Source organism: Artemia sp. Qi Xiang Cuo, chromosome 8 (genome assembly GCF_049724085.1).
Source record: "Artemia sp. Qi Xiang Cuo chromosome 8, ASM4972408v1, whole genome shotgun sequence".
In the NCBI taxonomy this organism is placed as follows: Eukaryota; Metazoa; Arthropoda; class Branchiopoda; order Anostraca; family Artemiidae; genus Artemia; species Artemia sp. Qi Xiang Cuo.
This window is the reverse complement of record NC_142801.1, coordinates 20,747,302-20,760,684: the sequence shown is the minus strand read 5'-3', so window position 1 is coordinate 20,760,684 and position 13,383 is coordinate 20,747,302. Positions and strand designations below refer to the sequence as shown.

At 36.2% G+C, this 13,383-nt stretch overlaps 2 protein-coding genes across 2 annotated transcripts in view; both read left to right on the top strand.

Moving 5' to 3' along the window:
* The first annotated feature begins 1,270 nt into the window (after positions 1-1,270).
* The window catches only part of LOC148949229 (uncharacterized), a 128,867-nt gene continuing 116,754 nt past the window's right edge, over positions 1,271-13,383 (top strand). The window contains exon 1 of the mRNA XM_089092878.1: positions 1,271-1,289. The gene's annotated coding sequence lies outside the window, so the exon portion shown is untranslated. The remainder of the gene's footprint in view (positions 1,290-13,383) is intronic.
* Positions 4,061-5,062, top strand: LOC148949230 (zinc finger MYM-type protein 1-like). Its single transcript, XM_089092657.1, has one exon. The coding sequence runs from the start codon at positions 4,061-4,063 to the stop codon at positions 5,060-5,062; it is 1,002 nt and encodes a 333-aa protein (XP_088948783.1).

Sequence of the window (13,383 nt, the reverse complement as noted above, 5' to 3'; positions counted from 1 at the left end):
ATACAGACAGACTAATGGCGTTCCGCTGCGTTGATGGTACAGGTGGTACGCTGGCGCGTTAACGAAAATTTTCTCCACGTCCTTCATTGGTTGCGCGCCGCCGATAAATGAGCGTAAGGTTGGGAAATAGTAAGAGGGTAGTTGGCATTGATGAGCTGTAGTGATTAAAGCAACTTTTTTCCCTGTAAATATGGGAGAGCTTGATTTTTTCTTTTATTCTTTTAGCTAGTGAGTTTTTTCCAAACTGCATTACTGAAGTGAATAAAATGGGACATGACTTATAAATTTTACGAATCGATAAATAGAACAAGGCTCCTAGAACAGGTGATATGTAAATTTCTGCAGTCTTACAAGAAAGTTATTTTAAGTGAGGTGCTACACGAAAATCAGCCCCCTCCCTCTAAAAAATTGACGTCTGAGCTAGTAAACGGAAACATGGTCAATACCCTTTGGTCATATCCCAACCAAATCTACCCTTGCCACACCCCCACTGCTAGAGTGCTCGCGGCAGTTCTACTTGGCTGGAACCCTTACCTGTCACGCTTAAAGACCAATGTGCTAAAATTGAAAGTATTCAAAAAAGAGCAATAAAAATTATATTGGGGACGGCCTATACTACATACGATGAAGGTTTGTCTAGACCTGAACTTACTACATTGAAATCACGACGTCACATCCTCACCATGGACTTTGGTCACAAGTGCCTTAGTTCTGATTATCATTGATGTTTTCTCCCTCCCTTTAAAGAGAATCCCCCAATCCTTCCTAATACAAGACTCAAGGCTCGTAGAGCTCCTAATACCCAACTGGACCTCTGTCCCCGAATGTTGACTATGAGGTACAAAAACTCTTTTGTCCCCTATTTTGTTTCCCATTTTAATAATTAGTATTGCTTTTGGTTTATGTTTATCCCTTAACATCTGTTTTTTTATTGTAATTCTGACGTTCTTATGCTACCTTTTGTGCTATTTTAGCCAATAAATAATTTTTTATTCTATTCTACCTCTGAATGATCCTGTCTTTCCCTTTACATTGTTTGTTTGATTACAACATTCATTTCAAGAATCGACTTCAACAAAGCTATGTGGATATTTTTTATTAATTGTTTTATTAAATTATCTATTGAAATTAGTAACATCTTCGTGATTCATATTTTGATTTCAAAGAATTTTTCAATGTCTTTTGGCAAACAAAAAATACAGCTACAACGAAGCGTTGGGGTCACAAATTTTATGCGGCAATACTCGCCTAATAATGTACAATATTTTTGAACATCGTAAATGCTGTCGGTAAAAAATTTGCCTACTTCACAGGTTGAATACATAGGCTATTGAAACTTTGACCATGCAACATTTTACCTTAATTTTCAGTTATCAGTTTCTTTTTATCTGGTTTGAGTTCTGAAAATGTAATTCCTGTCGTTTGAGTAGAATTTCAAGCCATATCAATGATTTTTTTCTAAATTTAGGAAATGTAGGCTATATTTAAAATCTCATAAATTAGGATTGAGCAAAGTTGTGAAGCTGAAACAGTTTTTTTGTGCTTCATTTAAACACAAGATCTATTTTGCAAGGTTTCACTTTTATAAAACAAAGATTTTTAAAGGTCATCAAAGGCCAGGGCCCTCTAGACCTAGAAGGAAAAGGAGTGGTGGTAGGTACTTAAAAAGGTAAAGTTCTACAAAATCATATTATTGAGTTAGGACTAAAGTGAATACACCATTAAATGCTTTTTTTATGCTGGTTTTGAATATAATAAGCATTTCTATGAGAAATGAATTTCACCCCCCCCCCCCTATAGAGGATATACCTAACCTAACCTAACCCTGAATTGGCATATCGGGGGGGGGGGCTGAAATTCATTTCCGATAGAAATGCTTATTATATTCATAATCAGCATAAAAAAAGGCATCAAATGGTGTATTCACTTTAGTCCTAACTCAATAATATGATTTTGTAGAACTTTACCCTTAAAAATCCTTCCCAGGACATAGCCTACTTTAGTCTTTAGACCCATCCCTGAAAGTTTCATTTTCCTAACCTAACCTCTTTCCAAGATTGCAAAAAGTAGCCCAGCTAAACAAGAATTTTACATAGCCTATGAAACTTTAGTAAACTTACAGTAGGCCACATAATTTAGCTAAGATGAAAGTGAAAATGTCATTTGATGCCTTTTTATGCCCTGGTAAATATTTACCAAATCATAGCCTTTTATGAGTTACAACTAAAGTGAACATACCACTTGATGCCTTTTTTTATGCTCTTTACAAATATAATAATCATTTTTGTCAGAAATGAATTTTAGCCCCCACCCCTATATATATCAATTCAGGGCATATGTTTCCACATTGGGGGGTGGGGGAAAGTTTAAACTTACCTCTCATTTACATCAGAAATAAAATTACCCCATAATAATCATTTCACATTGTAATCCGATTTAAAACTGGCACTTATGTACTATCTGGAATGCACATGCTATATTATATAGAGAAGAGGCTAGTCAAATGGGTATCTTTTAATAGAGAAGTGGATTATAAAGCATGGTTTGTCATTGGGTTTACAGTATTTAAACTATTGTTTTTTGGGGTTTAGGGATAAAAAGTACCTAGGTTAGGTTTTTAATATATGCTATGTTTTACCCCCCCCTCCCTAATATGTAAATATATAGCCAAAATTTGTTTCTAAACTATTATATTTTTATTTTATTTTATTTCATTATCTAACCAAACTTCACTTCTCAAGTGGGTTCCAGATACCACATAAGTACCTCAAAACCTTTAAATTGATCCTAAAGTGGCACCTAATTCCAATAATTTAGTTAGAATCACCTAGTGATTCAGAGTGATTTTCATGGGTCAAGAATTACATATTACCTTACCTTGAATTACCTTTAATTGCATTGTCCAGCCATTAAGGCATTAACCTGTAGGTGCTGATTAGTGATGATGTTGGCCCAATGCATTGGCTTTATCCCATTCCCAAAGCCATGGCTTGGATGACCAATCTTTGTCCAAAGCTCCCTTGAAGGCTTCTACACTAGAGACTGAGACTGCTTCTTCACTTAGGGAGTTCACTGCTTCCTTATTCATTAACAATGAATATCTGATGCATTTGAAGATGGTAAAAAACAACAACAAATAAATACATGATTAAGGACTAGGCTTTATATTGTACCATCAGGGGGTGGGTAACTTGTTAGGGCAACAAGCACTCTATTAAAAGGAGCATAAAATAAGGTCCTAGCCAAGTGATTAGCATGCTAGACTAGAAATCCTATGGCCATAAGGATAAGGGTTCAATTCCTGGTGTTGCTGATTATTTGGTTTAGAACAGGTATCTGTGACATGACTCTGTAAGTTCAGCCAGAATCAACCCAGTTTTAAATAGATGCCTGGAGAAATTTAAGGAAGGTAAACAGGAAATGTGTAAAAAAGAACAGTATGATCTCTTGAAGCCAAAGTACCTTGCCTCACAAGGAATACCTTGTGAGGTACAAAATGAAATATTACTGCACAAAGTACCTTGCCTCACAAGGAATACCTTGTGAAGTACAAAATGAAATATTAGAGGATATGTGCCATGCTATGCTTAGACTCCTCATAGATCAATATGGCTCTGAAGCATGGGTGCTCCAAAAAGCAGATGAAGATTTGCTAGATGTTTTCCAGAGAAATTGCTTAAGGATTACTCTGGGTACCCAGCTGACTGACTGTATTTCAAACAATAGGTTGTACAAAAAATGTGATTCAATACCACTCTCTAGGGCTATAATGAAAGAAAGGTTGATGTGGCTAAGAAACATTGTGCAGATGAAGGATGACAGATTGCCAAAGATTGTTCTTTTCAGCCAACCATCCAGGGCTAAACAGAAAGCTGGGCATCCTTGTCTGGGGTGGGAGTACGTCATAAAGAAAGATTTAAAGGAAATGGGAACTTCATGGGAGGGCGTAAAAAGGGAGGCTTTGAATAGATTGGGATGGAGGAGGAGCATGCATAGCTGTGTTGGCATCAAGCAGCTTGGTGCTGTGGTGAGTTATTAGTAGTAGTAGTATTTTGGAGTGATGCTTGACAAAACTGCTCATGTTTCTTGTAAACAACAGATTTCCATTTGTCTTAGAACTGTTGATGACAACCTCAACACAAGCAAAACGTTTTTTGGATTCTATGTGACTGAAAACACAAAGAGTGAAACACTATTTAACTGCTTGATGGATGTTCTTTGTTGTTTTGGTCTTTTGTTACAAAATTGTCATGGACTATGCCACAATGGTGCTGCTAACATGTCTGGGAGCAAAAGGGGCCTACAGCCTCTGGTGAAGGCCCAGGAGGGAAGAGCCTTATATGTACATTGCCATGCTCAAAGTCTGAACCTGGTTGCTCAGGATGCATTGGAAACTAACATCAATATGAGGAATGTTATGAACATGGTTCAGAGATTTATTGCTTTTGTTAGAGGTTCCCCAAAACGGTTGTCAAGTTTCAACAGTGTAAAACTGGATGAAGGGGCTGGACTCCAACCATTGTGTCCAACTAGGTGGATCTTAAGAAAGCCCTCTATCATAGCAATCACTAGCAATTATTCCAAAATAATCCACTGGCTTGAGGACTTCAGCAATCACCCAGAAAACCATAAACAGACAGCCAAAGCTGATGGATTTCTTGAGACCTTTACCAACTTGGATACATTCTTCAAGCTAGAAATTCTTTGCATTATTTTTATTGCAATAGAAGACTCCAATACTGCACTTCAAAGAGCGCAGCTCCACTTCAGAGAGGCAGAGGAAATAATTGATTGCCTCCATAAGGTCTTGGAAGGTATGAGGAATGAACATTGCTTTAAACTGCTATGGGAGGCAGCTGTCTCATATGCAAACATTCTGGGTCCCAATGAACCAAAGCTCCCAAGAAAACGCAAAGTTCCCAGTCGTTTTGATGGAAGCAGTGCTCATTACCATCTGTCTAAGTCTGAAGATACTTATTGCCAAGTTTGCTATGAAGCTATCAATTGCATACTGATGGGCTTGACTACAAGATTTGAACCAAACATATCAACATTTCTTTAAGTAGAAGAGTTTGTCATAGGTGTATCTGACGTTTTGTATGTGCAAAACTTCTATAAAGACAATTTTGAGGACTACGCCCAGTTGCAGCTGCACCAAGACATACTCCTTGATCAAGCTAAAGCAAACAAAAAGGAGATCCAGAAATTTGATGCTGTTGTCAGTTTTCTGAAAGAAAATCTTTCCCTAGCCAAAGTTGCTCACCAGATGGTGCAGTTAATTAGGATAGTGTTGTATATGCCAGTTTCAAACTGTACTTTGGAAAGATTGTTTTCAGGCCTCCAAAGGCTAAAAACATATCTTAGGTCAACCATGACCCAGGAAAGACTGAATTATTTAGCTGTTTTGTCAGTGCACAGGGAAGTCCTAGAAAGCATAGACTTCAACAAACTCACAGACGAGTTCATCAAGTGAGTTTAAGTTCAGATGAATACGTTTTCACTATCCCATTAGATGTAGCATGCGTTAGAACTTAGAAATGAAGGAACTCTTTGTATTTGACTGACCTGTAGCATTGGTGAAAACCAATTGTTCATGGCTTAAAGTCGAGGGGAAATTTTGGCACCTTGGGACAGGTTCAGTCTAGACAGAAATATTTCGTAAATTAATGGCGAGATTCTATTTGTAAAGTAATTTTAATCTTATGCTAAAAGCATCTAGCTATTATCAGAAGAAGGCCAAAGAAGCCTTTAATATAGTTTAAAAATTTTAAACTTTTGCTTTTATTCTTGCTCAAGGAGTCTTGATGTTGTACTTCAGATTTTGGTTCAGACACAAACAACATTTTTTTTTTTTACCTCATCTCCAAAAAAAACTTCCACACTTCTGACCCAAAACTCTGTTGTGAATTTCAAAGACTTATGAGATAAAGCAACATGTCAAAATACACATCTCATCTGACCCACATCTCCCCTAAGGCAAACACAGCTTTTATGTTGCTCCGTTTTGGTGCATTGCTTGCCCCCCCCCCCCCCTGTAGAAATCGAAACTCTAAGCCTATGCATATGACCTTGGTCACAAGATTACACTCATGTGATTATCCAATTTTGTTCCAATAACTGAGACAATTTTTTCAGTTTTTTGCTTCCACTATCTGAATAGTGTTTTATACATTTACAAATTAAACAAAGTTGAATAGAAATGAAGAAATAAATAAAAAAGCATAGGCATGTCAAATGCACAAGGACCTGCCCACAAGCAGTCCCCAAGTATTTCAACACTTGTTGAATTGGCTTCCAACTAACGTTGAAAACAGGTAACTTTTTTGTTTTGACAAATTTGTAGGTGAAAGCAGTCCAATTTTAGAAAATCGGAGTTTTGTGTCCTTTTCTGATAAAACTTAAAACTTCTTTTCAAGAGTAAAATTTCTAGATGTTTTTCCTATGTATTGAAACCCTTTTCAAACCAAAAATCTTTAAGTTAGGCCTTCCAGAGTAGAAAAAGTGTTTTTTTTTTCACAAAAACTGTTGAATCAAAAGTACCTTTACCCTATATATTTTGTCATCATAAGAGGAAAGGGGTAAAGTGAATTAATGTGCCCAAGGGAATTAGATATGTAGGATGATTATTTATGATTGTTTTGAAGTAGTTTTCAGAATGTTTTTGGTTTCCTCCAAATACTCTGATGTTCTTAAGGTTTACCAAGTTTACATTGTAAGGCAAAAATCTCATGGGAAAAAAAAAATATAAAGTTCACTTCTTCATTTTGTAAAATTTTAGCTGGCAGGCTTTTAACTTTCATGGAAAATTGTTTCATCTGAAGGATAAAACTTTCAGGGAGGAATTCAGAGCCTAAATTGTAGATAAACCTTTTGAACTGGGACCAATTTGAGGGAAACTACAAAAATGTTTCCTAAACTACCTTAATTAACAATCATAAAAACTCAATTATCACAATCCTAAAGGTTTATTGCTTTACTTTGCCTTCTCACACTGATGGATAAATATACAACCCTGCTTTATATATTGACCATTATATTTTACAATAGCAAACAGTTACAACAGACTGATTGCACCTAGCACTGCTCATTTAACAACCATAAGATGCAGATAAATTGGATTACTACAATTGTCTGCTATTGTGAAAAATAATGAAAATGTACATAATGGACTGCATATTTATCCATCAAGGGGGGGGGGTGGTAAAGCAAAACAATGCACTATTAGGAATAAGTAGCTATTTGTGGCTATTTTAAAGTAGTTATTCCAAATTTCTTAGAGTTTTCTTTATATATGCTCCTGTTCTTAGGGTCTACCATATTATATCATAGAATGTTGTTTTTATGCTTCTGTTTTTTATGCTTCCCTATTCTAAAAGTTCAAGCAATTGCTTAGAATACCTGTTTTAACTTTGGAAGAAATTGTCTTTTTCCTTCATTATGGTTAGAGTCCGCTTTTCTTTGACTCTGTTTTGAAAACACAATTATAATGACATGAGTATATTTTAAGCCATTTATGAATTCTTTTTTTTTCAAATTTTAGGCACATTTTTCAAATTTTTTAAAAGTCTTTTAAATCAAAAATTAGGAAAGTTTTGAGGCTGAAAATACTTTTTGTGGGCCTTGTGTGTGTTTTAGATCGGTTTCTGAAAGCTTATTTTTTATATAGTGAAGTTTGTGCAAGCTCATTAAAGGTCACAGCACTGACCTGTGGACAGTGGTGTAATTTTTTCAAAATTCTGGGGGGGGGGATGTTGGAGCCAATTTTCCCATATCAAGTGAAAATGACACTGAAAACTGAAAAATTAACCATATAGTACTATAAAGGTAAAGATATATTAAAGAAAATTGACCTGTTCTGGTGGATGCTTGAATTATGCAGGCTTATGTTTGTTTTGATAAGAATTTGAAGAAACTAAATTTCAGCTGGGGGAGTGGGGTCTAGGAGGGGCAGTTGCCCTCCTGCCCCATAGTAAATTGTGCCCCCGTCCGTGAAGGGAAAGGAGTAGAGGTATATGTCTTAAGTTACTTAGTCTTAGGAAATATACCTGAAAGTTTCATTCACCTAGCTCAACTAATTGCCAAGATAGTCAAAAGCCCCTTATCAAGGATTTTACCCCTATTTAGTGCTATTTTGAAGGCCAATATTTATTACCAGTGCTGTCCCAAAGTCCCTCCCAGTCTCTTTGATATCTATAATTATTTTCTGAGTTTCCTGTGTTTTTTTCTTCTTCAAATTGGCTTTAATCTCCACTATGAACAGCTAATAAAAAACAAACCAAAAAATAATCTTACCCACAGATAAAAAAAAAAAAAAAAAAAAAAAAAATCATATTCAGCCTTATTAGAAGACACGTAAGGACTGGAGCATAATTATCACAACATAATTTTTAATTTTAGTAAGAGCATTGTATATTGCATTTATTTTTTCTGTCAAGTAGTACTTTTATTCTCTAAAAATTGAAGATTGCATTTGTATAAATGTCTTAGCTTTGGAAAAATACTTTTTTGTAATTGGATTTGAGTCTACTCCTCTTTGATACTAGGTTTTAAAGATAGAACTTAAATGATTTGAGTGGGATTTTAAGCCATTTTGGAACATTTTTTGAAATTTAAAAATCATTTATATCTGAATTCTTTAAACATTGTGATAGAGATTTAGCAAATGTATAAGGCTCAATACACTTTCGTTTTGTCATATAATTTCTTCAGAACCTTAAGTATTTGGATTTAGCCAATGTGTAATTCTCAAAATACTTTCACTGGCCTCATCAGGGCACCAGCTAGAGTTAATGCCCTGTTCTAAATAATCACTATATTCTATCACTATATATTCACTATATATCACTATAATCACTATAATTGCTATATATCACTATAATCACTATGTTCTGAATAAAACAATTCCTACTTCATTACATTCTGAAAATTCTATATTTGTCTGATTTTCAGAGTTTCCTCTCCCACATTGTCTTTCATCCTTCCCCTTTCCCCTCCATGCCTTGGTATAGGCCTAAAATTGTTTATTAGTTTTTATTTTTTGTTTAAATGGTATTATCGACTAACTGTTGGTGATAAATAAGCACACACAAAAAATGTAAAGCATCAAAACAGTAAACTGTTGTATATAACCTAGGGCTACAGCAAGACACCAAGGATAGGTTATGGATGAAGATAGACTTGAAACAGCTCTGAAATTCCAGTAAATACAAATAGTCTGAATCTGGGTACCCGGCTGACTGACTGTATTTCAAACAATAGGCTATACGAAAAATGTGGTTCAATAACGCTCTCTAGGGCTATAATGAAAGAAAGGTTGAGGTGGCTAGGGCACGTTGTGCGGATGAAGGATGACAGATTGCCAAAGGTTGTTCTTTTCTGCCAACCGTCTAGGGCTAAATGTAAAGCAGGTTGTCCTTGTCTGGGGTGGGAGGACGTCATAAAGAAAGATTCACAGTAATTGGGAGCTTTCTGGGAGAGTGTAAAATTGAAGGCATTAAATAGATTGGGATGGAGGAGGAGTATGCATGGCCGTGATGGCCTCAGGTGGCTTGGTGCTGCATTGAGTTGTTAGTAGTAGTAGTAGTAGTAGTCTGAATGTAATGAAATAATAATTTTTTTATTGTTATTGTTTTTAGTTCAAAATAGGATATAAACTCTACTGGTATTCTAATTCAGAATACCCAATTCTAATTCAGAATTGGGAGAGAGGACAAACAGGGGTGTGTCATCTCTCCCCTCCTTTTTGTCCTTGTAATTGATTATGTGCTCCGAGATTGCACGGGGTTTGGTATTCAACTCCGCGAAAATAAACAACTAGCAGATCTCGATTTCACCGACGACATCACCCTGATGGAGGCAATCAAGAAAAGGCTCTACGACCTTCTCGATGTCATCCAAGAGAAGGCGAGACTTTTAGGGTTGAAAATCAACTCGGGCAAGACAAAAAGCATGGCAACAAGCGACTCGCCACTGGACATAAGGTGCGGGGATACCGCAGTAGAGCAGGTGGTGGAGTTTAAATACCTTGGAAATACAGTTGAACGAACGGGATCTAGCGAAGAAGAGGTGCAGTCGAGGATTGGACAAGCCAGTGGAGCTTTTAATCGACTAAAGCCAGTTTGGCGATCGAAAAAGTACTCCACCAAACTGAAACTAAGGCTTTTCAACAGTAACGTCCTCTCGACCCTCCTTTATAGTAGCGAGTGCTGGAAACCTAACCAACAACAGGGAAAGATGATTCTTGCAGTCGAGAACAACTGTCTGCGAAAGATACTAAACATCGACTGGAGAGCACATGTAACAAAACAGTCAGTTCGATCTATGGCGTGCCAGCCCCTGGTAACAGATGTTATCCGCCAACGAAGATGGCGTTACTTGGGACATGTTATCTGTATGACGGAGGATAGACTTCCTAAAACTGTACTGAAATGGCAGCTGCAGGGATCCCGTAGAAGAGTACGGCCGAAAAATACACTTCGTCACACCTACCAGCAGGACCTCAAACACATCAATACGACAGTCCAGCCCCAGTGGGAAGATAAATGGGCAGCAGTACATATGAGGGAGGATTGGCGGCTCTTTCTGGATGCCCTGGGTGACTCTGGTGGCACAGGAGGAACTAAGGTCTAAGGAAAGGTAAAGGCATTCTAATTCATTCTTTAGACCTCTTTCTGAAGTTTCGGCTTTATAAGGCATAGTTTGTCCAAACTCATGCAAGGTCAAAGTCCATGGAGAGTGAAGGTTTGAAGGAAGATACTTTAAAAGTCCTTCCTGTTGCAAAGTTTAGGCTCTGAATTTCTTCCTGAAAATTCATTCACCTAACTGGAGTACTTCTCAAGATAGCAGAAGTGCATCATTAAAATTTTTGCTAAAACTTTGAGGAATGAGTCTAGGCCATTGTTAAAATTAAGGTGAAACTCTGGGCTTGTTTATGACATTTTGGCTATTCTGGAATGCTGTGGAATTTGACAAATCACATTTCCAGGAATGCACCTTGGGTAAATAATAACATCTTGGAGGCAACCACATTGCTGACACAAATGTAACAACTTTTGAAGATGGCTATAATTAGTTAATGATAGCATTGGCAAAAATGAAACCCTAATTTACCTTAAATCATATTGTCTTGAAAACTAAGGAAGGATCCTGTAGAGCTGTTGGTCCGTAATGATGGAGGCCATAGCTGTAATTTGGATAATAGTGCCACTTAGAGGAATGTGCTGGCTATAAACACCTAGAAACAGTGTTTTGATTTAAATAACAATAAACTGACTCAAAGTCTACCAAAATTAAAGTAATGTCATCATAGGTAGTGGCTTAGTAAAGAGCAATGTGGGTACAGTGTATTATTTATTTTTTCTTTTCACCAAGGCACTTTGTACAGAAGGAGTTGTTGTAGAAACTTTGGAAGAAACTGACTTGATTTGATATTGAACGTTCTTGTGCACTTTTTAAGAGTCAAAAGTGATTGGAGTGTAACCAGCCCCCTCCCATGCCCATCAATCCCCCAAACACATCCAATCAAAATTTTGAGTTAGACATTTTGTCCAGTACCTATGTCTCATGGGATGTCGGCCCCCCCTTCCCAGGGCCTCAGGATAAGGGCTGTTAGTTATGCAATTTGCTCATCGTTTACATGTAGCATCTGTTATTGAGAAAGGTGGGCATGTTTGACTTTTAGTGTCCAAAAAAAGATGAAGGGCATTCAGGTGAATCTTTCAGAGGATGTACAGGTGAGTGATGAACTAAATCAAAAGATGCTACATGGTTATGAGTTGTGAAAAGGACATAACTCAGGAATGAATGAGTGTATTGATTTGGAACTTCTAGAAAATGATGAGGGGAATGATCAATGGACCAAAAAGGCGATTTATGCAGGGCGATTTTTTACTGCTACTACTACTACAAATGCTACCATTATAACTATTGCTTTTGTAGCAAGTTCTACCAAGGCTAAGGGTATTGAAGTGAAAATTTGAGAAAATGTTGAGAGGGAAGTTGAACTAAATCAAAACATACTGTATGCATCACTGTATATAAATAATATAACAGTAAGATCACGGGTCAGTGATTTTTTGGCACTACATCCTCGGCGTGTACAAACAGCTCCTCCCATCTAATCTGTCATCAGCGGTCCATTGTATATTTGTCAGTCACTGAATAATGGCGCGAATTTGTATTATTTGTAATTGCGAAAGCAGGAAGAAATGTGGGGAGCCGGCGAAGTGGTTTGCTCCTGTCCCATCTCACAGGTCGGACTTAACTGATTGGTTGAATAAATTTGTGAAAATAAGGAAATTTCTAGTGCTAACTTTTAATCAATACTGCAACAGGGAAATAGTTGGAATTTCATAGTGGAGAGGAATCCACGAAGTGGCCGGACTTTTCGAAATTTGCCACAAAATGTTTTACCACAAATGGGCAACCTAATAGTCTTAACACAGATTACCCATTAGGTTTCATAATAATATGTGGATTTAGATAGTAATATTGCGCCACAGAGCGACAAAACATGTTCTTATTGTTTTTTTTTATTGGTAAGGAAAAATGTTCACTTTAATTTCTATTTAATTTTATTTTCCTCTCAATTTTTTTTAATTTTCTCTTAATTTTTCCCTTCAAGAAAAAATTGATAAAACTTTGGAACTGAAATATCAATGCGAAGCGCCAATTTTCATAACCAAATGTCATCACGTTATGGCATTGCTCAAATAAAACTTATTTTTAACTAGATCATTGTTATAAATTCATTCTTTGTGTTTCTTTCCATTCTATAACAAATGTTATATTTACCTTTTGCATTGTTACAGTCCACTGTATATACATTTATATAAATATATATGCAGTGTTACAGCCATACCAATTATTGTCTTTTCCTTTTTTATTCTTTAATAATATTCTCTGGTCCTTTTGAGTTTAAGTTACTGTAGGCTTCTATTTCTACTGATCTTAAGTTTAATATACCTTTACTTTTTTTTAAAAACCTTTCTTTTTCGCAAAGTTTTCGTATTATCATATATATATATATAAATATATAAATATATATATATATATATATATATATATATATATATATATATATATATATATATATATGTATTAAATTTATATACAGTGGTATGCATATAGATTGTCTAAAGGGCGTTAGATATATATTTGGAATAGCCTACCAGGCCATCATGGGGGGAAGTTCAACTGGTCAAAAGGCAACATGGGATACTACTACTGCCATTAATACTGCTGCTCCTACTGTCACTACTGCAGCTATTACAACACTATTACTGCTACTAGTGCTCTTACCGGTACTATTACCACTAATATGGTACTGGTACTATTAAGACTAAGGTCATGAAGGTGAAAGAGAATATAGAAGGGAATTCTGAA

Excerpts from the sequence above, each read along its gene's own strand:
- LOC148949230 (XM_089092657.1), top strand. The coding sequence starts at position 4,061 with ATGCTTGACAAAACTGCTCATGTTTCTTGTAAACAACAGATTTCCATT.